Source organism: Magnolia sinica, chromosome 10 (genome assembly GCF_029962835.1).
Source record: "Magnolia sinica isolate HGM2019 chromosome 10, MsV1, whole genome shotgun sequence".
NCBI classification, from domain to species: domain Eukaryota; kingdom Viridiplantae; phylum Streptophyta; class Magnoliopsida; order Magnoliales; family Magnoliaceae; genus Magnolia; species Magnolia sinica.
This window is the reverse complement of record NC_080582.1, coordinates 87,813,418-87,839,541: the sequence shown is the minus strand read 5'-3', so window position 1 is coordinate 87,839,541 and position 26,124 is coordinate 87,813,418. Positions and strand designations below refer to the sequence as shown.

The 26,124-nt window shown below is 40.3% G+C and overlaps 3 protein-coding genes and 1 non-coding gene across 4 annotated transcripts; 3 read left to right on the top strand and 1 right to left on the bottom strand.

Annotated features, from left to right (window-relative positions):
* The first annotated feature begins 3,698 nt into the window (after positions 1-3,698).
* On the top strand, positions 3,699-4,813 carry LOC131257593 (uncharacterized). Its single transcript, XM_058258375.1, has 2 exons — positions 3,699-4,520; positions 4,626-4,813. Exon 1 carries the CDS (start codon positions 3,747-3,749, stop codon positions 4,233-4,235), a length of 489 nt encoding a protein of 162 aa, XP_058114358.1. The 5' UTR covers positions 3,699-3,746; the 3' UTR covers positions 4,236-4,520; positions 4,626-4,813.
* On the top strand, positions 4,518-10,397 carry LOC131217672 (lysine-specific demethylase JMJ29-like). Its single transcript, XM_058212634.1, has 11 exons — positions 4,518-4,528; positions 4,626-4,725; positions 5,345-5,477; positions 5,568-5,634; positions 6,027-6,750; positions 7,291-7,620; positions 7,820-8,113; positions 8,463-8,535; positions 8,618-8,703; positions 9,428-9,547; positions 9,815-10,397. Exons 1-11 carry the CDS (start codon positions 4,518-4,520, stop codon positions 9,893-9,895), a joined length of 2,019 nt encoding a protein of 672 aa, XP_058068617.1. The 3' UTR covers positions 9,896-10,397.
* Positions 10,398-14,316: 3,919 nt separating this feature from the next.
* LOC131217621 (uncharacterized) lies at positions 14,317-19,774 on the top strand. Its single transcript, XM_058212563.1, has 3 exons — positions 14,317-14,469; positions 17,661-18,244; positions 19,365-19,774. The coding sequence occupies exons 2-3, from the start codon at positions 17,677-17,679 to the stop codon at positions 19,667-19,669; spliced, it is 873 nt and encodes a 290-aa protein (XP_058068546.1). The 5' UTR covers positions 14,317-14,469; positions 17,661-17,676; the 3' UTR covers positions 19,670-19,774.
* A 1,190-nt stretch (positions 19,775-20,964) lies between these two features.
* On the bottom strand, positions 20,965-21,037 carry TRNAR-ACG (transfer RNA arginine (anticodon ACG)). Its single transcript has one exon. It is a non-coding gene; the product is annotated as a tRNA-Arg (tRNA).
* Between the last annotated feature and the right edge of the window lie 5,087 nt (positions 21,038-26,124).

Here is a 26,124-nt window from a genome sequence, read left to right as displayed (position 1 = left end):
AACATTACAGTGAGCCCTATGAAGTTTTTAATGGTGAGCATTAAATCACCATTGTTTCCTGTAGTGTGGTCCATTTAAAATTTGAATTTGCCTCATTTTTGGTCACATGCCCTAAAATGAGTTGGAAAAATTGATGGACGGTATAGATAAAACACATAAAATCATGATAGTGCCCACAGAGCTTTTCCAGTAGCATACAGCTCCGATACTCTACGCAATCCGAATCCTTCTTTTGTCCGGCAACCGCTCTCCCAACCCATTCTCTCTCTCTCTTTTTCTTAACCCACCGTCCCCTCATCTTCTAACCTCCAACCAAAAATTTCTCTCTTTCTCTCATCTTACAAGCTCCGATTATCGCCTCCGGTCAAACCGTCAGATTTTCGCCGGAATCCACCTTGAATCTGACGCCATTCTCGCCAACCGGACCAACCACACGGCATTGTGGCCGTTGCAGCAGCTTGCCTTAAACAGGTATCTCTCTCCCCAATCTGAGAAACACTCGAGCTCCGCCATAAACATTTCGGGCACGGGCGCCGCCTGGACTCGGGTCTATGTTAAACGATGCGGGCCGAGCTTGACCCGACCCGTTATACACCCATGCTAACTTATTAGGGGGCCATGGCGATGTCCGTTACATCCACTCCGTCCATCAATTTCACGAGATCATGTCCCATCCAGATCTGTCTCATAGGGATGAACGAAAAAAAAAAGAAAAAAAGAAAAAAAAGACCAAATCTCATCATAATCCAAACGATCCAAAACTCTGGTGGGTCCACCCTTGATTTGCATGTGGCAAATCTCAGTTTCTATTTTGGCTGATTTTCTTTTTTCTATTTTTACTTTTTCTAAATATGGACAATGTGGACCCCACTTCTTCAACGTATAAACTGAAACGGATTGGCTGCTCATTGGCTAGTGGTCGGTGCTCTGTGGGCCCCACCATGATCTATGTGTTTTATCCACACCGTCCATCCATTTTTACACATAATTTTAATACCGTATTCCATAAATTATGCAGATCAAAATGTCAGGTGGACCACACCATGTTATAACAGTAGTGATTGAATGTCTGCCATTAAAAACCTCCTAGGGCCCACTGTAATGTTTATTTGACATACAACCTGTAGATTAGGTTCTACAACCTGGATGTGGGTAAAAACCAAATATCAGCTTGATTCAAAACTTTTGTAGTCCCAAGAAGTTTTTAATGATAAGAGTTCAATCAACACTGTGTGGCCCACTTGAGATTTTGATCTACCTCAGTTTTGGTTTTATATAATAAAATTATCTGTAAAAACGGATGGACGGCATGGATGAGACACATAGATCATATTGGGAGGGTGAGTAGCCAATCCGTTTCCCGCGGCGGTATAAGCTCGAAACGGAACCTGGAGTACTGGAATGGTCTGCAATATCTACGCGTAAAACATCGAAGCTCTGTGGGGCCCACAATTTTGTATATGTAAAATCCACTCCGTCCATCGGGTTTGCTACTCGATTATATCCGTTGGGGAAAAATATCATCAAGATCTACCGCTAAAAAATTCTCTAGTATGTATGCATATTACTAGTATATTATACGCATAATAAAAACGTACGTTAGTATTCTTTTATTCCTTTTATACACATGTACTTTGTACGATTGAATGGGATTGGTCCACAGCGTGTTTCACATGGCCCCACGATCACATCCATTGAAATTAGGGTCTGAAAAGTTTCAAGTGCAATCACATTGGATGTATGTGTCTGGCTGTACACGCGTAATAGAGAGAGCTCCCAGTTTTCGCCGCTACATTTTACACTGTTAACTATGTTGTAGCCCACTTACGGTCTCCATCCTACTGATTTTTAGGATCAACAGTAAAAATATGGTGGCTCATCTGATGGACGGGGTGGATCTGATTGATATTAATACCACATAGTGCTGAGTCAGAGCAAGTCAAGACATGGTATGCGATACGATGGAGATACTCCGTAAAAAAAGGATGCGAATTTCCTGGAAAGCCTTCCGCGGGAAGTTCCTGCCTGGGAAGGTAGGTGGGGCCCTCTGTGATGTTTTTCAGGAATCCAATCCGTCCATCCGTTTTCCGAGATCATTTTAGGATATGTAACTGAAAATGAGGGGGATCCAAAACTCAAGTGGTCTATACAATAGTAAACAGTAGGGATTCAATGACCACCGTTGAAACATTCGTATGGCCGCAAAAGTTTTGTATCATGATTTTGTGTGTGTGTTTTCTGTTCATCTAAGTAGGAATGACTTTATAAACGGTTTAGATGCCATATAAACATTAGGTGAAGCCCAGGAAAGTTTCAACGGTACCAGTTTTCCCTCCCGTATGCCCTGATTGAACTTTCGATCCACCTAGTTTTTGGTCTCATTGACTAAAATGACCTCTCAGAACGGATGGACGGATTAGATTTCTCAAAAACATCAAGTTGGGCCCCACTTAGCTTCCCGGTCCTGCGAAAGGCTTTCGCAGGAGATCCGCGTCCTTTAAATGGACTGATTTTTTTCTTTATTTTTTATTCCGTCGTGGAAGTGGTCGAGACGAGAACGCAGAGAGGTAATTTCTAAGCGTTTTTCTTCTTGTTACTATATCTAGCTACTTCAACAATTTGCGACCCTGACCGTGGGGCCCACCTTTATGTATTTGTAGTACATGAATGTGGGGCCCACCTTTATGTGTTTGTAGTACATCCAGTTAGTGTGGTCCACCTGAGATTTGGATCTGAAAAAAATGGATCATTCTGTGGGCTCCACCATCAGGCCTCACCCGGGGATATTTTCTGGAAAGCCTGGAATGGACGTGAATTTCCTGTAATGTGGAGCCCACTGCAACATCCGTGTGGCATCCACTCCGTCCATCAGTTTCGCCACCTTAAAATAAGGCATGGGCCTGAAAATTGGGCAGATCAAATTGCTGAAGTGCCCCACACCATAGGAAACATTGGGATTGAACTCCCACCATTGAAACATTCATATGGGTCACAGAGTTTTAAATCAGGTTAATATGTTCTTCTTCCTATTCTTTTTCATCCATCCATGTATGAATAACCTTATCGACGGTTTGGATTGCACTAAACATAACAGTGGGCCAGAAAAAAGAAGAAGAAGAAGATATTAAAACTGTGTTTTCCCATCCCCATTGTTCCGTGTGGTGTGGCCCATTGGCTTCCAGGAAACTGATGGTGACTCCAATAACCTTTGGGTTAGAGCAACCTTGCTTCTCCTACGTAACGTAGGGCTAAGATCCTATAAGAGAGATGATGCTAGATTTCTTCCTGTTTCAGATACACATACACTGACAATGTTACCAACCATGGCCGACGATGACGACGAATCACCTCCATTCATCGCAAACAACGGCCTAGAAGAAGAAGAAGAAGGTCAGAGGCAACGACGGAAGAAAAGCAGAAATCAACACCACGAAGACGACAGTCGACGGACTCCATACGTCAGGACGAAAAGGCGACGGACCGTAAAAAAACTGAATGACCCTACATCCAGACTAGAAGAAGAAGAAGAAGAATGTCAGGATCAGCTGCAGAAGAAGCTAAGAAATCCACACCATGAAGATGACAGTTGGACTCCATACGTCGGGACAAAAAGGCGACGGACAGTAAGAAAACTGAATGACATTACATCCAGACTAGAAGAAGAAGAAGAAGAAGAAGAAGAATGTCAGAATCAGCTGCAGAAGAAGCTAAGATATCCACACCATGAAGATAATTGGACTCCATACATGGCGATGAAAAGGCAACAGAATTTTAAAAACAGGAACTCGAAAAAGCTTCTCTCACCACCAGCAGCTGAAGGTTCAAAACCAAGGCTTTCAGAGCATAAGCAAGGTAGATGGATTCTTTCGATCGACCCGGAAAGGCCATGGACCATCAAGATCACGATGTCAGAAAACCATCCATTGGCCATAAAAGAGAACAAGAAAAGACTTTCAGACAATGAAGACGAAGAATGGATTCCAAAGGGGAGACGGGAAAACCATCTACTGATGTTGCAAGATAAAGATTTAGAAGAAGAGCAGGAAGATGATGAGCCACAACGGACTTCTCCGTCAAAGCATATGGAAAAGGTTGCGAAGAAGAAAGAGGAGGATATCTCTCCTTCTTCTTCTTCTTTAATTACTATCTCGACCGATGGCAGCGGAGATTGCACCGATGGAGTTTTTGCTAGTGTTGCGAGCAAGGTCGGCATTGTTATTTTCATCTCTATTTGATTATCTCCCATCAATTATAAGCTTTCTTTTCAAATGGATATGATTGATATCTAGTATACAGTTGAAGGATTGTAAATGTTTGATGAGTTAGACTAGTATTCCTTATTTAAAAATTTTAATTTCGAGATGGTTTTTTTTTTTTCCGGTTTTTCAGCGGCGACGACTGCCACAATCCAAGGAAGGAGATAGAAAGATGTGTCATCAATGTAGGAAATGTGATAGGAGTGTTGTTCCATGCCTCAACTGTAAAAAGAGAAGATTTTGTATGCAATGTATACATCAATGGTAATTCTGTAAATTCATAATAATCATGGCATTATTTGAATCCGTTTCGATGAGGATGTTGAATGCAATCTTCTAATTATTAATTTTTTCTCTATTTGATTGTAGGTATCCGATGATTTCAGAGGAGGAGATTGCAGCCGCTTGCCCAGTCTGTCGTGGGAATTGCAACTGCAATGAATGCTTGCTTAGAGCAGTGACTGTCAAGGTATGATTTTAATTCTTGGTTTGTTTGGATAACCATCAAAATTGAGATTTGGGTATATGCCTTTTGTTCTGTTTTAGTTTTTTTTTTTTCCAAAAAGAGGCAATGTATACTTCATTAAATGCAAAGAAAATGCACATTGTTTTATATATATATATATATATAAAGAAGAAGAAAAATGCACATTGGGGTCCATTTTGGTGATCCACACTGTACATATGGTGGGCCCCAAAATCTCTCCCATTGGATCATCTCATATTTCAGTTGGACACTCATGCATGGACCATTTTGTTGTAGTTAGAATCATCTGATGGGGAAGATATTGGGGCTTTGGAATGATCCGACATACCATTGGTTGGATAATCAAACAATGGGGCATGTTTGGATTAATGGATTAAGTTTCAGGAAGGTAGCCTGCACGTGTCCTTGTTGTGCCAAAAGATAAGATGGTCTTTCCTTGAATCTCAAATCACATAATACTTATTTTTTTAATTAGAATTTGGAAGGATAAGATGATCTTTCATTGTATCTCAAATCACATAATACTTAGCTCTTTTTCTTTTTTTCTTTTTTCCTTTTTTTTTTGTTTTATAAGGCAGTCTAATACCTTCTTCTGTCACAGAAACCGCAAAGGGAAGTAAGTAGAGAGGAGAAAATCATACATGCCCATTATATGCTACGCTTCCTTCTCCCTTTTCTAAAACAGATTCATCAAGAACAAATTATGGAAATGGAGTTGGAGGCTAAGATTCGAGGTACCAAAAATTTCTTGGGTGAGGGTGTCATTGTTACGAATTCTACATTTTCTTCCGACATTTTAATAACTAGATGCTTTTTTCTGGTAGGATTGTCATCACCAACCGAAATGGAATTACAACAGGCGATCTCTTTCGATGATGAGCGTGTGTACTGGTAAGCATTTCTCTTTACTTTATAGGTAGATTAGAGCTTGTTTGGATGCCACTTGAAAATGAGTTCACTTCATTTTATTTAATTGCAATTATGTCTTAGAGATCAAGTTTTTGGTAGGTATTAAAAATATAGCCAGTAATTTATATAAGGTTGCATTTGGTTGTACTAAGTATCACAGAAATTGCTTGATATTTCATGATTAATTAGTCTTTCATGAAATTTGGTGCAACCAAACACACCCCTAAACCGTGATCTCTAATACATAATTAATCTTAGCTGAAATGAGATGAACTCATTTTTTTTAGGTGGCAACCAAATAGGCCCTTGTAGTTTTATTTTTGTCATACATTGTACCTTATTTGCTTGCATTTTCAATGTGGTTTTTGGTTTAGTAACAACTGCAAGACGTCCATTGCCGATTTGCATAGAAGCTGTCCGAAATGCTCCTATGAACTATGCCTTAGCTGCTGCCAGGAGATCCGCGAAGGCTGTTTAAGGGGAGGTGGTGAGGAAATCACTTGGCATTTTCCCGACAGAGGGATAGATTATGTGCACGGCGGAGATCCCCTTCCGAAGTCTATGATAGAAGTGGGACTCCCAGATAGCTCTTCAGGTCATCACGAGCCATCGATTGAATGGAAGGCCGACCACAATGGCAGCGTCCGTTGCCCCCCAAAGGAGATGGGTGGCTGCAGAGACTCCCTTTTGGAGTTGAAGCACATTCTTCCTAGAAACTGGATTTCTGATATGGAAAAAAAGGCAAAGGAAGTAGCAGCCCAAAGCTGTGAATTTATAGGAGTTGCTGATACTTCGCTCTGCAGTTGCCATAGTAGCAGGAGTAATAAGGATTTGCGGAAAGCAGCTGCGAGGGAAGGTTCAGATGACAACTATGTGTATTGTCCGACTTCAGGCGACATTAAAGATGAAGGTCTAGAGCACTTTCAAAGCCATTGGATTAAAGGCGAGCCAGTAATTGTTCGCAATGAGGTTGAACTTGCCAGTGGCTTGAGCTGGGAGCCGATGGTCATGTGGCGTGCATTGAGTGGTAAGATGAATTCGAAGAAAATTAACAAGGAGCTCGAAGTGAAGGCCATTGACTGCTTGGTTTGGTGTGAGGTTAGTTCTCTAATTATTTTACTCTTATTTCTTCTTTTTTTTCATTTCAGATAACTAAGATTTGCTTTTGTGCATTGCACTTATCGTGGGATTTATTATTTGGAATTTGTATGCACCAAGAATCCTTTTTAGTGGATAAGCTGTCTCAATTTTGGTAATCTAACTCGGTATTGGTTGTGGATGAGTCAGGAGCTGAAAACGATATTTTGAACCATAACATGATCCATGATGACCCACTTATATAAAGATTATAGAAAAGCTTTAATCATCAATATTTTTAAATAATACTAAAGGGTCTGAAAATGAAGCCTTTTGGAATGACTGAAGTTGGAATTGGGGCTAATGATCTATTTTGGGCCGTTCACCGACTTAAATTCTACACCATTTAGTAAATGTTCATGATCGAGTTGCTGGTCTCGATTTGAATTCTTGGCCCATTTAGTAATGCCCGAACCTGAACTACCCATACTCGCATCGTAGCCATTTTATGCTTGTGTGATTTATATCTCTCAATTATTGAATCTGGTTACTATAATGCAGGTAGAAATTAATAATCACAAATTTTTCAAGGGATATACGGAAGGGCGAATGCATAGAAATCTATGGCCAGAGATGCTCAAACTGAAAGACTGGCCCCCTTCTAATCTCTTTGAAGAGAGGTTACCACGCCACGGAGATGAATTCATCAGCTCGTTGCCATTTCAGGAATATACACATCCTAAGTTTGGTCTTCTTAATCTTGCCACAAAGATGCCAGAGGGAATCCTGAAGCCGGACATGGGGCCAAAATCATATATTGCTTATGGCATTCCTGAAGAGCTCGGCCGCGGGGATTCTGTAACTAAGCTTCATTGCGATATGTCAGATGCAGTATGTCTTCTCTTCCATAACTTTACTAGAGTCCTGTTATGGGGCTACTTGTACTTTAGCAAATGTCGTACAATTTGAGCGAGATCATGGTCATTCATCATTTTCTAAATTGGGGTTGAGATGTCATTGTAGTTAGTACTCTTGGTGAGCTTTTTTCTTTTTATTTTTAACCTTTTCTTTTTCTTTTTTTTATGCTTAGGTGAATGTTTTGACACATACTGCAGAAGTGAACCTTTCCAACCGACAGCATTCCGCCATAAAAATGCTGAAGAGGAGGCATAAAGATCAAGATGAAAGAGAACATATCCATACACATGAAACAGATGAGGAGAAGAACAATGATTCTGCTTGTTTTCCACCAGAAGAAGGAATTGAAGAAAGAGGGGGTGCTCTGTGGGACATTTTCCGAAGACAAGATGTACCAAAGCTACGAGCTTACCTTAGAAAACACTCAAAAGAATTTAGGCACATTCATTGTTCTCCAGTTGAGAAGGTAACAACAGATGAAAGAAGAATTATATGATCCTTGGCCTTAAGATTGTATTAGTTGGCCCATGTATCCACATTTCAGGCCATTGATTTCATGGGCTCCATAGATGATGGGTCAATACCCAAAAAACAAAAACGAAAAAACCGTGACGAAACAACAGAAAAAAGAAGCTGAAATTTGTGAATGGCTAGTATCTCCCAACCTGGGAGATTTTTTGAGCATGGCCCATCAACTGAGATGCCCTTGAAATCAAGAACATAGATTACCAAAGCATACATAACCTTTGTCCGAGGATTGATATTATTCGTCTAAATTAATATGATGTTCTTGATCTGTGATTATTTATGAACAGGTTGTTCATCCCATTCATGACCAGACTTTCTATTTAACTTTGGAGCATAAAAGGAAGCTCAAGGAGGAATTCGGTTAGTACACACCTTCTTCACGATCACCCTTGTGCATTGAAACCTAACAGTCATATTAAAGCATGTTTTGTTTCTTCTATAGGAATTGAAGCTTGGACATTCGAACAAAGACTGGGAGAGGCGGTATTTATTCCTGCTGGATGCCCCCATCAAGTGAGAAATCTAAAGGTATACAGCCATTTTCGGTCCTTAAATTGAAGAAATTGTTTGTTGTTGTATCTGAGGGATTGCTTCCAAAACAGAACCATCTGTTTCCCAATTTGGAATTTTCTATTTCTCACTTGCGGTTTGGCGCGAAAAGAGAAGGAAACAAGAGCATGCCCAGTGCACTTCTTACTTTGTGACCTGCTCTTATTCGCAAAGACTCCCAAGTGGGACTATTCTTTTGCCCTTGAAACTCAATATGTCCCACTTAAGTTCAAAAGGATTTTGATTGAAAAGGTTTTGTAAGAAAGAAAAGAAAAGAAAAAAAGCAATGCATTTTATAGCTTAAGTACACATGTTTTCTTTGAGTAGTAACTTGTTAAAAATTCAAAAAAATTTGAGATCATTAAGTGGGGTCCATTTGCCCAAAAGCCACATGGATCCTTTATGCATGGAAGCTTATAAGCATGGGGATTAAAATCCCAACAGGGACCCATATGTGTTAAATGCAACAAAAAACAAGGTGTATGAATATGATATCATGGTTTTGACATTTTTATATGTTTTATAACTTCTTATGCTTGTGTTTGTCTATGAATATGATATCATGGTTTTGACATTTTTATGTGTTTTATAACTTCTAATGCTTGTGTTTGTTCCATCTCTTCTATAGTCATGTACGAAGGTTTTGACATTTTTATGTGTTTTATAACTTCTTATGCTTGTGTTTGTTCCATCTCTTCTATAGTCATGTACGAAGGTTGCTCTCGACTTTGTTTCACCTGAAAACCTCCACGAGTGCATCCGTTTAACCGAGGAACTCCGGCTACTTCCTAGGAATCACAAGGCCAACGAAGACAAATTAGAGGTATGCCAATCTCTCCCAATTAAATAGTCACATTTTATCATTCATGCACATATAAATATATTCTCTAATGATGCATTAAAAAAATAACATGGGCCAATTGAATCTCATTTGCATATCGATCGGTTAGCCCCGCAAAAGAAAAACCTGTGTACGTATTGGCACAAAATAAAAGAGCCAAGGGCATATGCACATAGACACACATACAATATACATACATCCTTTGTTAAAAACTTAATAATAATAACTCACAAATTCGCATTGGAGCAGGTAAAGAAAATGACCCTTCATGCCGTAAATCAAGTGGTGAAAGATTTGCAGGAGTTAGTGCCTACACACGAAATTGAGTGATTGTTTGTGACCATAGAATAAAAGGTATTGTTTCATAAATATGTTGTTAATTTATATTAATGCAAGTATTGTAGTGGACTTCACATTCCTATACCTCAAGTTTATGTGATGCAGTTGCAAGCAGTCTTTCTAATTGATTTGTAAATGTTGTTTTAGCTTCTTTGAGATTGCGATTAAGGAAATGGGAGAAATATTTAGTAGCCATTGCAGCCTGCAACTGACTTCATCAATGGTTCTCTTTCAAGCTCTATGCATGATGGAGAAAAGATAGATTGATCATACAGCTCTATAGATAACATATGAATGTAATATGTTCAACGGATGAGATGGAAGATTGTGTTTGTGTTTATGCAAGTAATGAATGTTGTATATATAATTACTAGGGGAAGTAGCACGTGCAACGGACATTAAGAGAGGAATGGAAAGAGAAAAGAGGGAGAGAAAATGGGAGGAGAGGATGTGGCTACAAGATCTTCAATGTTGGATGATCCATCCACTCTTCTTTTTTAAAGTCATGTGGCCCACTTGAGTAGATTTGCCTTTTATTTGGACTGATGTCCTAAAATGAGGTAAGCTCAACAGATGTAGAGATGGATGTTATAGAGTCATTATAGTGGGACTCACATAGCCTTTGTAGAAAGGCTCCTAGGTTGGATCTTCAAGAAATGAGAGTGGGCTACTCATGCACAACATAGGAGAGGGGAGGAGCCAGTAAAAACCAAAGCAGTCAGTTGACGCAGCTGAAATCCAAGTACTCCATTCATAAGGAAGCAGATTTTCAAAATTCCACTCAGTAATATAAATATGCTGTGACTATATTGAAAATCACATCTAACATCCCATAGAAATTGCTCATGTGGGGCCTACCTTTTGCTCGATTTGTTTCCTTTTTTTACCCAAACCCTTCAACTGCAGGCCCACCTTTTAGAATTGGCTACTTTTTTAATTAATTTTAATTAACTAATCAAAATATAATTAATTGAATGTGTGGTAATGCAACCTAGAGACGATTGCCTGGAGACTGGTCTGATGACCACCATGATGTAATTGTTTTATCCACGCCACCCACATCCGTTTTTTCCAGCTCATTTTTGGGCTCATGCCCTAAAATGAGGCAGATTCAAAGCTCAAGTGGACCACACCACATAAAACTGTGGAGATAATGACGCCCACCGTTAAAAACTACCTAAACCAACCATGATGCTTGTGGGCGTCGTTCTCTTGAGCTTCGGATCTGTCTCATCTTTTGGTTCACACCCTAAAACGAGTGGACAAAATAGATGGATACCGTAGAAAAACCAAATTCATTATGGTGGGCCCAAAGAATCAGCTCACCAGGCATATCTACGGTGACTGGGTCTCCAGCCCCTAGAGACCAACTTTCTGCCAGGGAAAGTTAAGTGAGGCCCATTGTGAAGTTTGTAAGAAATCCATCCAGTCCATTCGTTTTGCCGGATCATGTTAGGACATGGGCCTAAAAATGTTATAGATACAAATCTCAAGTGAGTCACATGACAGGAAAAAGTGAATAGGAAAATGCCTGCCGTTGAAACTTACCTTATATGGTCATTCCTACTAGGATAAAGTGAAAATGCAAAAATATTAGGGTCGTTTGGCACCATGGATTTGGGGAGATTTGAGAGGATTTGATGGGACTTAAAATCCACTAGTTGTTTGGCACCATAAAGTAATGGGGGTTTTCAAATCTCCTTAGATAGGGGTTTAAAATCCACGGTGAAAGCTTGGATTACATCTAAAATTTTTTCAAGAGTTGCATGTGTAACATGTGTGTCACTAGACTATTAATCTATTGGACACATGGCCCACTAATGATATCCTAAAATCATTAGATTATCAATTGCATCACTATAATTACTTTAATATGATGATTAGCACGGTTCAAACATTGTCCATGTAAATCCATGGTTAAAAAACGTTGGTTAGTCACTTGGACGTGAGACTGAGAATTTCATCATTTTTGAGGCAAAGTATATATCTCAGCAGGCTTATTACAACCATTATGTCAAACATAACATAAGCTCACTAATTAGAGATATTAAAGTCGATTTAGTAATTAAATTCAAACCCTATAAATATACACTGCATTGTTACTTTTGGATTAAAGTTATTCAGGGGTTCTAAATCCACGCTCCCGGACGGGCCCTTACAATAAGCCAACACTTCTATAGTCGTAGAAATGTTTCAACAGTGGACATTCATTCCTCCCTGTTTTGTGTCTCACACGGATCACTTGAGTTTTGGATCTGCCTCTTTTTCTATCGGGTCCTAAATGATCTGACAAAACAGATGGGCCGGGTGGGTTTCTCACGAACATCGTGTTGGGCCCTGCTAGCTTACCATCCCAGGAAGTTACTTGGAAAGGCTTTTATCAGGTAATCGGCGTCCAAAGACAACCATGATCTCCTGGGTTATGGCCCATCTAATGAACGTGTTGATCGTTGTTCATGTATGTCACTTGTATGGTTGACTTGTTTAGGACAACACCTTATCCTGTTATAGGATCTATTGGATGAGCGGTGTAGATCACTGAAAGATGGGTCCCACACGCACAGTTTTGGTGGAACCTGAATTGTACCTGAACCGAACCATGGACTATATTGTGGATGGAGCATAGCTTAGTGATCGTATTAATCAGTTGATCCTCACCGTCAATTTGGTTGTATTGAAAAGGACGGTGAATGTTCAGTGGTCAATTGTCCAAATTTCAACGAGAGAAGTTAGTGGTAACGATCGTCGCCCATGCTTCATCCACTATAAGACCCCGATTTTGGGTGGTCTGGATCGTTTACATGCATGCTAGATGGACGGTTGATGGTACGATCCAGTACCTTTGTTTTCTTTTCGAGGAATGTTAATGTCAGGTCGCTGCATAAAAGTTCAATGCATTTCCTACCTCACACGGCCCATGTGGGAGCACGTGCGGTGATCTGAACGGTCCATCAGATGACCTTCCTCTGCTATAGACCAACCAACCATCGCCTGTGACCTCGGGCACAGAGATATCTCTTTGTGGGACCCAAAGAGATGTCCATGACAAATCCACTCCGTCCATCTATTTTGAAAGACCAAGATAGGACAGGATTCTAAAAATCAGGAAAATCCAAAACTCATGTGTGCCAGGCCATGTGAAACAGGTGGTATTGAACGCCTGGCAGTGACAGAAGTTTTGTATCAGCATGATATTTGTTACACCGGTTTATCTGAGTGGTAGTAATTCTATGAACGGTTCGGATGGTATATAAACATCATGGTCAGCTCCAAGAAGGTTTCAGCGGTGGACGTCGTTATTCCCACTGTTTTGTTTGTTGGCCCACCTGAATTGGATCTGCCTTCTTTTAGAATCCTGTCCTATTGTGATCTTTCAAAATAGATGGGCGGCGTGGATTTGTCACGGACATCTCTATGGACCCCACACAACCCCGGGCACAGAGATATCCCCCTGTGCCCGGGTTCACAGGCAGGCAATCCGCAACCGACTATACAGTTGAGAAATTTGCTGGTTGAACGTGGACCAGTTATCTAACCGTTCATTTTACGGACAATTGATCGTGTGGCTACCAAAGATAAATCTCATTTCAAATTTTGTATAGAGTCTATCCATTTGGTGGCCCAGAAGAATAACAGCCTCGATCACTATAAATGTTTGCCACGTGTACCGTGGACAGGGAACTGCATAGAATGTTATGCAGCAACCTGCGTACCAGCATCCATTTAACTTGAGTCGGTACAACTAATGAAGAAAGTCCGGTGCATCAGGGATATGTACAAGGCCTATGTTTTGGTCATCCATACCGTTGATCTCATAATCCATGATGTAGATATGGAAATACTCAAGGTTCTATCAGAGTAGAAATTCTGACACTTTGATCAATGGACCACTTGTAGAAGATAAAATGTACACAAACAGTCCGTAAGATGGGGCCAAAGATTCAATGTTTGAGATCCTTCAGTCTGAAATTTTTATTGGCCATCCCTCATCTGCAGTATTTTCCATAAGATCAACGGTCTGGATCGAAGAAACATGTCCCCAACTGTACAAATGGGTCCATCAGGACACGATTTCCATGACGAGAGAATAAGTCCACAGTTCCACAATAAAAGCCTGAGCAATCATCATATTATACGCCGCCAGCATATTTGCACGGTATACGCGGGTAACAAGTGGTACCCATGGTTTAGTACTCTGGACTATTTTTATAGTGTGGTCCACCTTGGATGGACTATGCCTGAGAACTATCACTGAAATCACAATCTTAACCGTCTGATTTTTGGTGTAAAGATGGACGGTTTATAAGAGTAGTAAAATACGGTCCATATTCAACTGAAATAGATCCCAAGAAATCTTAGATGTTTTTGAAAAAATATCCATCCTCAGTGTAAAATCAATAGATCAACGGTCTGATTTACATGAAATGGGCCCCACTTATCAGAACCGAAAACTCGCGTATACTCTGCAACGATGCGATACAATTGTAATTGGCGTTTTGAGAGGTGTTGGTTTTGTTCAAAATTTGCAGTGAGAGAGGCAGAGAAAGAGAGAGAGAGATCGGAAGGTTCTTCTCCGAAACCCTAACTTCTTTTTTCATTTCATCTTTTCGATTTCTTTTCGATTCTCGTTCCCATTTCAGGTGCGTTTGGATGCTCAATTTAACTGGACTGCGTTTCATTGAAGCCATTTTATTTGGGGAAAATGAAAGAATATGAGGGCATCCAAACCCCTAATTTCAATTCCAAAACGACATTAAAATGCGATTTTGGGGGTTAGTCGTTGCTAACAAATGCAATTTAGGTTACTTGTTATTCTAGGAGTTGAATAATTTCAAATTCGCAATTCATTTTGATTGAACATCCAAACACAGTATTTTGTATTTATGGTCTTTTTTCCTGAATTTTTTGGTAAATTTTTATTTTTTTTATAATTAAAATACGTTAATTTCTTTAAGGGTCTGCTTGGAATATGCGTTGTGCGAGGAATGCGAGTGGAATCCGTGCGTTCATGCACCTTAGATAAGAATCTCGCGATGATAACGTGTCCACACCACTGTTATTGAGTTTGCATTTTTTTGGGCCTTTTTTTTCCCTGCAGGAGTGAGATTTTGTTGCATCCACCCAAACACCTCTTCCAGGATTCATCAATTGCTTCCCTCGCAGAATGTGGCCCTGTTCTTCGTCGTTCTCATTCTGTGGGCTATTCTTATTTCATTTCGTTTGGTTTGGTTTCTCTATGTACATGATGAAACAATTAACTACTCTTGTAATTTAGAAGAAGAAGAAGAAGAAGAAGAGGAAGAAGAAGAGGAAAATATACACTGCTCCCTTTAATATCTCAAAAGTAAAATAGTCAATTTTTCTTTTTTCTTTTTCTTTTTTAAATTTATTCTTTTTAAAAGATGAAGATTTTTATTAGGGCCAAAGGCCAAAAACAGAAAAATAACACAAGACAGAGCAAAGAAACAGAAACAAAAACAACACTACCCTACATTCAGGGGACCCAATCCCTTATATACAACTCCACCCTTTTAGACACACCCTCAGGGAAGGACTTAAGATTACTAAAGCAGCGGCTAATCCTCTCTAACCAAATTGACCAAAGGGCAGCCAATAATGCAACTCTCCAAGTCGAGGTCCTTAGCAAGCCTCCCCCTCCAACATGCCAACTTCAATACATAGAATCAATCGAACAAGGCATCACCCAGAAAACATTTTCCAATCGAAGAATGCGTAACCAGAAAATCGTAGAAAAAGAACAGCCAATGAACAGATGGTCCACTGTCTCCTCCACCCTCAAACAAAGGGGGCAGGCAGGCATTAGGAATGCGGAGTCCTCTTTCTTGGAGGTTGTCAATGGTCAGGATCTGGTTTCTCCCAGCCAGCCACGCAAATGCAGCAACTTGGTGGGGGCCGTAGAACCAAAGTGATGTAGGACAATTAACCACTTGCTCTAAAAGCTCTAACTGATAGAGCATGGTGAATTAATCCGTTTATCTCATAGCCTAGGCCCCAAATCCATGGGTTAGGTCATCGGCCGAACCCTCATGGGCCCAAATTCATGGGTTCCGCCTCACACGGACCCCAAATCCATAGGTTGGGTTCCGCGGGCCGCCCACCCCGAGTGTCCCCCTGCATCCCATAAGCCACCCCACTCGAGCCCGGTGTGAAAACGCCCCCGCATTAATCACCCCCGGTGAGGAGTTTCAAATACGAGACCTTCTGCTCTGATACCAATTTGATGCAGGACAATTAACCACTTTCTTTAAAAGCTTGAGCTTATGGACCAATCAACATGCTTTTACCCATGCTTATGGACCAATCAACATGCTTGGGTTACTTCCTTTTTTTCAAACATGTGACTGAGCTAGCATTCCTTTTCTAAGTAACAACTTCAGAACGAAGGGAAGCCGCCCACAAGAAAATGTTAATAGAATTGCTCTCCTCCCCTAGGTCCCTTGAAATTGTTGATTAGAAGATGTGCAATCCCTGCCTTCTGCTTCTTTGAGTTTTTCCACCCAGCTGATCTTGAAAAATGCCTTTTTTAATCAATTAAGAAAAACCATCAGGGTCTGTTTAATGTTTCCTTTATCTTTAGAAACACAACCCACACACAAAGGTCCATGATCCCACATTGAAACAAAGTTCAATGTCCTATAGCTGGGATCGGAACATCGGTCACCTTTTTGTTCTCTTTTAACAAAATTTTGTTAACTTTCTCAAAAAAAAAGAAAAAAAAAAAAAAAAAAAAAAAAAAAGGAAAGAAAGAAAGAAAGGAAGAAAGGAAAGGAAAGGAAAGAAAAGAAAAAAAAAAAACAGGAGGTGATCTCTTCTACTTTGCTTCTAAAAGTCAAAACTCAAATTGAATTTGATGACGACACAACCTTTGTTGATAATGGGAACTTGGGTCAGTTACTGTTTCAGCTGTAGAAGTCTTAACTGTGATTGATTTTAGTTTTGGAGTAACTGATCAATTTCTGGGTTTAAGAAAATCAAGCCCTCATGACTCGACAGGAATCCTGATTGACGTCAGTCAGTACCAGAAGCTTCTTCTTTTTGTTATTGATACTCAATGAATGCCCTATTTGGACATATCTCCGGCAGTAGTCTCCGCAGTTCCTTCTTTTCTTGGACGACATTTTTGTTGACTCTCCAAAAACCAATCCGATTGGTTTTTGGTGGAAGCCAAACATTTTGATAAGTGGCAACCAGACGGGGTTTGTGAACGTGCATCCAAATGCAAGAGGCAAAAGGAAGTTTGGCTCAAACGGCTTTTAGCCATTAAAAGGCCCTTTTGAAACTGCATCCAAACGGGCCCTGGGTTTTGGAACACTGCTGAGGATTGAGAGTGTTTCATCATCTTCTCAATACCAGTTCTCCTTTTCTAATTTTTCTTTTCTGATTTTTCTTTCTTTTTTTTCTGAGCTTTCCCCCATCTTATTTTATCTGCCTTACATTTGAGTTTGTGATGCTGCTTTAAGAGTACATTTTGGGTGTTTCTGCCATTAGGCACAGATGGGATGCTTCCCCATGTTCGCCATCCAGATGAATAAAAGTCCGACTTGGAAGTTATCTGGATTCTGGATGCTCATTTTGAGACAGACCGCCCTTAATGGACATGGTTTCCATAACCCAAAACAGGCAGATGACAGATATTAACCCATTTCATCATGGATGTCTAATCCACTGGTTATTTGAGGCATAACCAAGCGGCTCCTTAGTTTCTAATCCAACTTTTTACTTTTCTGTGCTACAGCCATCCAAACAATCCAATGGAAGTCCAATTGGATGTCAAAGTTCAGACTCCACGAACTCCTATTAAAAAGGATGGGGATTCGAAAATAAAGTCAGAAACCAGTCTTCAGTCACTGACAGCTTCTCGCTGCACCCGTTCTCAGGTGGCTCCTGACTGGACCGTTCAGGAAATTCTGGTTCTTGTGAACGAGTTCGCTTCAGTCAATAAGGATTGCCTAAAAAGCCTCCCTTCTTACCAGAAATGGAAAATAATTTCTGACAACATGGCAGCCTTTCAAGTCATCAGACCATCAAACCAGTGCCAGAGGAAGTGGGAATCTTTGGTCGCCCAATACAAAAAGATCAAGGGTTGGGAGTCACAATCTGGAATTGGTTCTTTTTGGTGTCTGGACAGTGAAACGAAAAAAGACTATGGACTTCCAGCTTTTTTCGACAGGGAACTTTTTGGGACGATGGATGGTTTTCTTAAGAGTCGGGTGACTCGGGTGGCTCGGGTGGCTCAATCAGATTCAGACGTGGATAGCGATTCGGAAAGACATACCAGAAAGGTCAAGGCTGGCATGGTTGTTCTCACAGGGAATCCTGGTATGGCAGCTTTCCTTTTACATCCCTGTTTCCTATATCAATGTTTAGACATTGAGGTGGATTAGGACTTTCCATCTAACAGGATGGACCATGGAATGATCATAGTTAGAAAACCACACAAATCGGACAATCTCAGCCATCCTACTGGTGGCTTTCAAAACAATTTTTAAAATATCAGTGCATCATGTTAAAGGGAATGTATCTTTTGAATGATCAATTTGTTCCAATACACGTGCATGGCATGGAACATATCTTCTGCAAACTCGTCCACATGTAATTTTTATGGAATTCAACATTGTGCCAAGATTGACAACATTGGAACGTGTTGCCATACACTGTTCAACAAGGTATTTCAAATTCTGCCTTTAAATGGACGGTGAAGAACAAAATGGTTAATGGCCAGTGGTCAGCATGACTGTCAGCCTGGAAGTAGCGGGCCCAGGTGCTAGGATTGTCTGATTGGTTGTTGGTTTCTAACTGGCAGCCATCTTCAGTATGAGCCACGAGATGGATAGTTTGATCAACCTCTTCCTCCACATTAAGGTAAGGTTGTGGTAATGCCAGGAAATTATCTTGGATTGACTGCCTGTAGCACTGCTTAGCTCTCATATCCAAAGAAAGACCCATCAAGTGGCTGCAAGTTTCTTGCATGCCCACACTTGAGAAACTTGCCTGCACTTCTCTCATGCTATATGTCTATATTGGGATGCATTGCAAATTTGTATTGGTAAGGTTTAGAACATGGCTACTGATGTTGTTAAAGCAGAAGACATGCTAAGTAGGTTCACTGCCTCTGCTTCACCACACAACGATCCAGACCACTCATCCACGAGGTCCCTCTGTAGAGGGGCCGCATTTTAAAAAAAAAAAATCACTCATGAGAGAGGTCTCACTATCCATTCCAAGGTGAACTAGAAACAACTCTCACTATCCATTCCAAGGTGAACTAGAAACAAGGTCCACGAGAAGTTTCTAACCCAACTTGTTTGGATACAGACCCTGAGAATTTTGCCACCCAGCCCATACGCAGGTCAATCCAGATGAGTGGTATGGATCATCACACTGATTATTATTTATTACTGATATTTTCTTATGCTCCCCTCTCCCCACAATTCATTAGGTTCTAAGAAAGAAGCGCGCAACAGGCTGCGGAACAGCAATGCAGGTAAGGATCAAGAGCTGGCCAGGAAACTGCAAGAGAGTGCTCAGCTTATGCATGCAATACTGAAAGGAGAACTGACGGGGAGTGCAGGTGGCAGTTGCAATCCAGCAGATATGAAGAACCCTGATGAGGTCAAGACCGAGTTCCCTGATGAGGTTAAGACCAAGTTCGCAAGGCAACAAGCGGACCATCTCATCAAAGTCTTCGGAACCCTTGTTGGCACCCTAAACGAGTTTATAGAGTTAGTTAAAGAAGGTGGGTAGTTTTCGAACCTGCGGCTGGGACACTTTGCATGGACTGTTGTACAGCTGGTTTCAGTTCAAAGGTTAGCAATGCCGCTGCGAAAATCCATCTGCTTTCTCGTTGAATTCTAGTTCATTGCATGGTTCTAACTATCCACTGAATGCTCCATTGAATGTGTTAAGCATTCCATCTCTTCTACCTGGTGGAAGGCATAAGTGCCCATCATGGTTAAAAGAATCAATGAAGCTAACCAAATCATCCTGTCTCGAGTCAACTTGGGATGAATCGACCTGACTCTGGCGGAGTCGGGGTTAACTTTTAGGGAAGAAATTACCATAATGCTATTGATCGTTGTTTCTTTAAAAAGCGGTAAAGTCGATAATTGTGGGGCCCGAGTATTTTTTGACATCCAACACGTTTGATATATGAACAGATCAAATCATCAAATGGACCGCATGGGAATTTGGATGCTTTGGGGTGGGGTACTTTTTTTATGGTGTGGCCCACCTTTATGATGGTGTCGTCTAGATTTTTGGTTCATGTGATCATCACAGTGGGTTGTATTCGTTGGACAGTTGGATGTTATACACATACCACATGGGCCTAACAATTCTCTACTTCACCACATTTATAAATAAATAAATAAAAGGCCATTTTGTTTAGTTTCATCCCTCCAAAAACAAATCCCAAGCATGAGGCATTATTTGGTAAAACTGGAATTACTTGGAAGTTTTGCAATGAGTGAAAATTCCTTGTTACTTAAAGTGGAATATCTAGAGCTTCAAAAAATTGCAAGATGGGGCTTGGCTTGCATTGGTACGGTTGTTTTGCCGGAACATCACTGGATGACCATATTCTAAAAATCAAAGGGATTGATGGGTGGATTGCAAAAGAAATGGTTAGATCTGCACTCCACATCCATCCAACAGAACTCACAACATCAATGAAATTAACCGATGGATCATACATTTATGAGATACAACCTCATCATCAGGTAGGCCACACTGTTTATATCCCCTGGCAAAACAAAAAAAAAAAGGAACATTTGTCTTTTGGATTCGTTTGTTTTGCTCATTGTCGACCCACCCAAGGAATGAAAAAGCCTGATGTTTGAGTCAGAGGTGTAACCAGCGTGGCCCAAAGGAAGGAAATGTCAGATATTGCAACATGCCTGTGGGCTTATAGTGAACAAATCACATTGAAGTATAGGAAGTAGACCATCAGATTAATCTTCCTTTCTCGAGCAAACCTTAACCGTCAATCTTCTAACCATCTGTAGGGATGGATGGACAAGAAAAAAAGAGTTTTTAAAAGACGACTCCGCTGGGGATCGAACCCAGAATCTCTGGTTTCGTAGACCAGCGCCTTATCCATTGGGCCACGGAGTCTTTGTTGTGAGAACTTTGCCTACTATATTTATAACGTATTCACTGATTCAGCAGATGCCGGCTCTGAAAACGATCTCTTTAGTTAAAAAGGTAGCGCACACATGACCCGCGAAAGATGATCTAAACGGTTCATATGGTGGGTCCCCACCATGTATAGGTATGTGCTATAAATCGATCGGATTAACTGAGCAAATCCCAGACCAAAACCAATGACTGAAATAATAATAAACCAACAGTTCCCATCTAACGTGAAACGGCTCATCCATCATGTTGGAAACATGTAGACAGGGCCCACTTGATTAATGGCTCCGATAACCAAGATGGGCCAGGCTAGGATTAGCCTGTCAACCTTCCTTTCATCTTTTGTCATTAGATGGATGGAGAGGACTCACCCAGCCACTTTTAAACATGCAATGCAGGAAGCAGATTACCCATGCCCCCTGCACAGGAACATCCCTATGGCCCTGTTGTCTGAAGCCGTGTGGGGCCCACATAGATGCTCGTGACAAATCCACTCCGTCCATCAGTTTTGAAAGACCAAAATAGCCAGAAAGCTAAACATCAGTAATATACAGTACCCAGGTGGGCCACACCAAACGAAACAGTAGGAACGGAGGCGTCCACCGTTGAAACGCTTCTGGAGCTGACCATGATGTTTATATACCATCCAAATCGTTCATAAGGTTATTACCACTCAGATAAACAGTTGGCACAAATATCATCCTGATGCAAAACTTTTGTGGCCCCCACAAAGCTCCCAACGGTGGGCGTTCAATCCCCACTGTTTTGTGTGGTATGGCCCACATGAGTTTTGGATCTGCATGACTTTTAGACTTCTGTCCTACTGTAGTCTTGCAAAAATGATGTAGGGAGTGGATTTGTCACGGGCATCTCTGCGGGTCCCACACAGCTTCCTACATTAGGGTTATAGGTAATCCACCTCATGCTTTGCATGGCTAATCTCTAACATGCGGCGCAATCAAATTTCTCAGGCCCACCCAATCCAGTTCAAACAAAGAAAGTAGATTTGATTGAACATTTTGGCTGCTATCGTCCGAGTCAAATCCTCGAAGCGGGTTTGATTGAACGGCAGCCCAGCGGATTAGGTGCGGCTTAGGACACACACAAGATGGTGCAGCCCTTACCGTGGGCCCACTTTGATGTATGTATTCTATATTCACCCTGTCCATCTATTTTATCATACGATTTTAAGGCGTGATCGATAAAATCTAGCAAAATCAAATTTCAGATGCACCATATTATAGGAAACGGTGGGATTGACGATTAAAAACTTATAGTGGGCTACAAAATTTTTGGATGAAGCTGATATTTTTTTTTTTCACTTCATCTAAGCTTACGTGACCTTATCAATGGGTTTGTTGGCAAATAAACACTGTAGAAACATTATGGTAGGCCTTATGAAGTTTTTAATTATAGGGCGTTCAATCACCATTGTTTTTTATAGCATGGTCCACATGAGATTTAGATCTACTTCATTTTTTTTACGCTGCCCTAAAATGATATGACAAAACGGATGAACAATGTGAATGTAGAATACATACATCAAGGTGGGCGCTGCAGTAAGAGTCACACGTCTTGGGTAAGCCCAGGGCATACTTCATCTACTCCTTCGAGTACATCTACGAAGTGTGATTTGATTGGACAGCAGGCAGACATAGCCTCAATCAACTACAAACTCAACCAAATGACTTTATAAAGAATCCGGATCCTCTGCTTGACACAAGCAGGAGTGTGTGATGACATGGTCCAGTTAGATTGCAATAAAGGAGGATTTTTCTTGTGGCAACCATAAGATTGAGAGCTATCTTCAACAGCAACCAATTGTCTAATCAAATCCAATCATGCTAGATACATGGATTTAGTAGAGATAGGGTGCGATTTGCTTGAACCATAAGCTGCTATCAGAGATTATCCTGAAATGAGCAGATCAGGTGTGACCCTGGCCTTGTCCAACACTGTATGGCTTTGACTGTGGGGCCTATTTTGATTTATGTATTTTATATCCACACCATTCATCTGTTTTGCCAGCTCATTTTAGGGCATGAGCCCAAAAAATGAAGCAAATCCAAACCTCAGGTGGACCACATCACATGAAACAGTAGTGAAAAACTTACAGAGCCACATAAATTTTGGATCAAACTGATATTTGTTTTTCCCTTCATCCAAGTCCATGGGACCCTATCAACAAGTTGGATGGAAAATAAACACTATGGTAGACTCTAGGAAGTTTTTAATTATGGTGGATCAAACTGATATTTGTTTTTCCCTTCATCCAAGTCCATGGGACCCTATCAACAAGTTGGATGGAAAATAAACATTATGGTGGACTCTAGGAAGTTTTTAATGATGTAAGTTCAATCACCACTGTTTCGTGTAATATGGTTCGCTAGAATAAGGTGGATTGCAGAGACATACGCGGTCTAGTTTTGTTTGTTTTTTTTTTCCTCGTTTTTCTTTTAGTTGTCCATTTGCATCATATACTGTAACCATCTGATGAGTTGTGGACCAGAGCATCTAAAAACAGGACCCATCTGGTGGACAGCTATGACCACCTCACACATGCCACAGTAGCACACAGGGTGGCCTATGAATGGACTACCCACAGCATCAAATATTAACCCGTATCAGTGTGACAAATACCACCTGAGTTCTTGAAAATCTCGGCAGAATTTAAAATGTGGCAATGAAATTCGCAATATTATCACCTTATTAACTTGGAAAACAATAATAATAAAAAACCTGAAGTTAGTTTATATAAATATAGATATTTATATTTAAATTGTAATTCATTTATTAATTTAAAAGAAATATTTTTTATTTTCGGCAAATTTTTCCAATAATATGAGGAGAAAACCTCAAATTTTAATAATCTCCTGAGAATTTACAGGTTTGTCACTATGACCTGGATCGTTTGCTTAGGCAAGTTCCAGAGGAGACATCCCTTGTAATTAAAAAAGGAAGATGGAAATTTTGGGGATTTGGCATCCAAACACTGTCAACACAAAAACTAACTCCAACAATCTTTATATCTTTCTAACCAACAACTCATATAAGAAGGAAATTCCAAAGATGCCCTTTAAACTCAACAGTTAACGAAAATACCACCACTTGACCTTATTTGTCTCACATGTGCCTCACATGGCCTTGCCATGGGTAGTGCAATCTAAGATATTTCAAGTAGGCCGTGGCCATCACCCTAGTGGTAGACTGAGTGAAAGATACCGTTTCAATACTGAGGTCTTGGTATCGATTCCCTAGTGGGGGTGGCTAACAGTGAGGTGTGAACTGACAGTGGGTGTACTAACAAGCTAACAAAAAATCAAAAAAGTCGGCCATGGCCATCGCCCACATCAAATACCTGATGACTCATATGTTGCCAAACGCTAATAAATGTAAATGACATGACATCATGTAAATTTGATATATGAACATTGTTCGGAGTATCCCCATATTATCTCTTATCTCCAACTCAACAATACTGATAACACCAGTGGTACCAAAAATAGTAGTACCAAAAATATTCTAGAATCGGTGATGAATCGCTAAGGGGGTGTTTGTTTTTCAATTCCCTGTGTAAATACATGTAAATGTATGTAAATGGATAAGGATTAATTACTAATGTAATTCCTACACATTTTCTTATGTTGACAGCAACAACTTACCTTTTGACATTAAAACCGTGGGTGCAAATTTCATGTAGGGCCATGTGGCTTATCCACACCGTCCATCCATTTTGAGGGCTGATTTTCCAGCATGAACCCATAATTGAGGTAGATCCAAAGCTCAAGTGGACCACACCACACGAAACTGTGGGTTGAACGCTTTGCCGATAAAAACCTTTTACGACTATGATTTCCTATGGTGTGGGCCACTTGAGATTTGGATTTGCTTCATTTTTGGGCTCATGCCCTAAAATGTTTAGGTAAAATGGAGGTGTGGATGTCACATACATCACAATAAACCACGCAGATTTAAACCAGCCTTTTATGGACTGAGTTTCAAGGTAGAAATATCTCTAGGAATTCAAACAGATGTAAATAACAATAATGACCTATTCACTGATAGTTATTGGTATTTACCCAGGAATTGAAAAATCAAACACCCCCCTAAGTATCACCAATATTTTTAATTGTGCAAATTCAAGGTGTCAGTTGTATCAACATTTCCAATGTATCACCAATATTTTCGACTGTGTAAATTCTAGGTGTCGCTTGTATTGCTAGTGTATCAATGATATTTCGATAATATCGCCAATGTATTGATACCGCCAAAAGTTTGTTTATTAAAAAATTCCATATCAATTTTTTTTATAGGCACATGGTTGTATGCAGTGATCAAATTGTCAACAATATCATCATTAACACAACATGGTTGATATCGAGACCACATTCTTTCGTCTCATTTTCAGTTGTCAACGATTTCTCGGCAAAATATCACGTGTTGTCAATAGTCTGAAATACTAATGGATGCTTGGATGGAAGGTATAATGGTTGGATAGATGGGATTGATGGGATGGTTAGACTGATTTCTTAGTTCTTACAACAACACATGCTTTTTAAGCCCCCCAGTACATAGAAACTTATTATAAATGCATTCTTTCTGTAATTTTTTTTTATTCCTAAATATGCAAATGTGTATTTTAGTATTCTCTCGAAGCTTCACTGAATATTTCCACCGGTTTCCCCATGTTTCCCAGCATTTCCGGTTATCAACGATATTATCAGCAATATCGATATTGTTTCCGTGTCCCCAGCCAGCGAAACTTGCAGCAATTTCAAACACTATAAATGAAATGGTAATTGAAAATAAGAAAATGAACAAAACGTCATGTACTGGTTATAGCTTGCGGCTGTATGAAAAATGAATCCGAGATTCTGGAATCACTACCGTAGGATGTCCAAGTTGAATCACAAGATTCAAAGCATTTTATAAGCTGGTTAAATAAAATAAATAAATAAATTCTGAAGTCCAAAATTTCAGTATTTGATTAAAAAAATACCGATTGCAGTGCAACCTCATGTGCAGGTCCACTCCAAATTGCAAAGCCTATATTACAAGAAGCAACT

Bases quoted from the DNA above. Each gene is read 5' to 3' on its own strand.
- LOC131257593 (XM_058258375.1), top strand. From the start codon at position 3,747: ATGGCGATGAAAAGGCAACAGAATTTTAAAAACAGGAACTCGAAAAAG.
- LOC131217672 (XM_058212634.1), top strand. The intron at 4,726-5,344 runs GTATGATTTTAA...CTTCTGTCACAG, and splicing joins TTAGAGCAGTGACTGTCAAG to AAACCGCAAAGGGAAGTAAG. The intron at 8,704-9,427 runs GTATACAGCCAT...TCTCTTCTATAG, and splicing joins ATCAAGTGAGAAATCTAAAG to TCATGTACGAAGGTTGCTCT.
- LOC131217621 (XM_058212563.1), top strand. From the start codon at position 17,677: ATGGAAGTCCAATTGGATGTCAAAGTTCAGACTCCACGAACTCCTATT. The intron at 18,245-19,364 runs GTATGGCAGCTT...ACAATTCATTAG, and splicing joins TGTTCTCACAGGGAATCCTG to GTTCTAAGAAAGAAGCGCGC.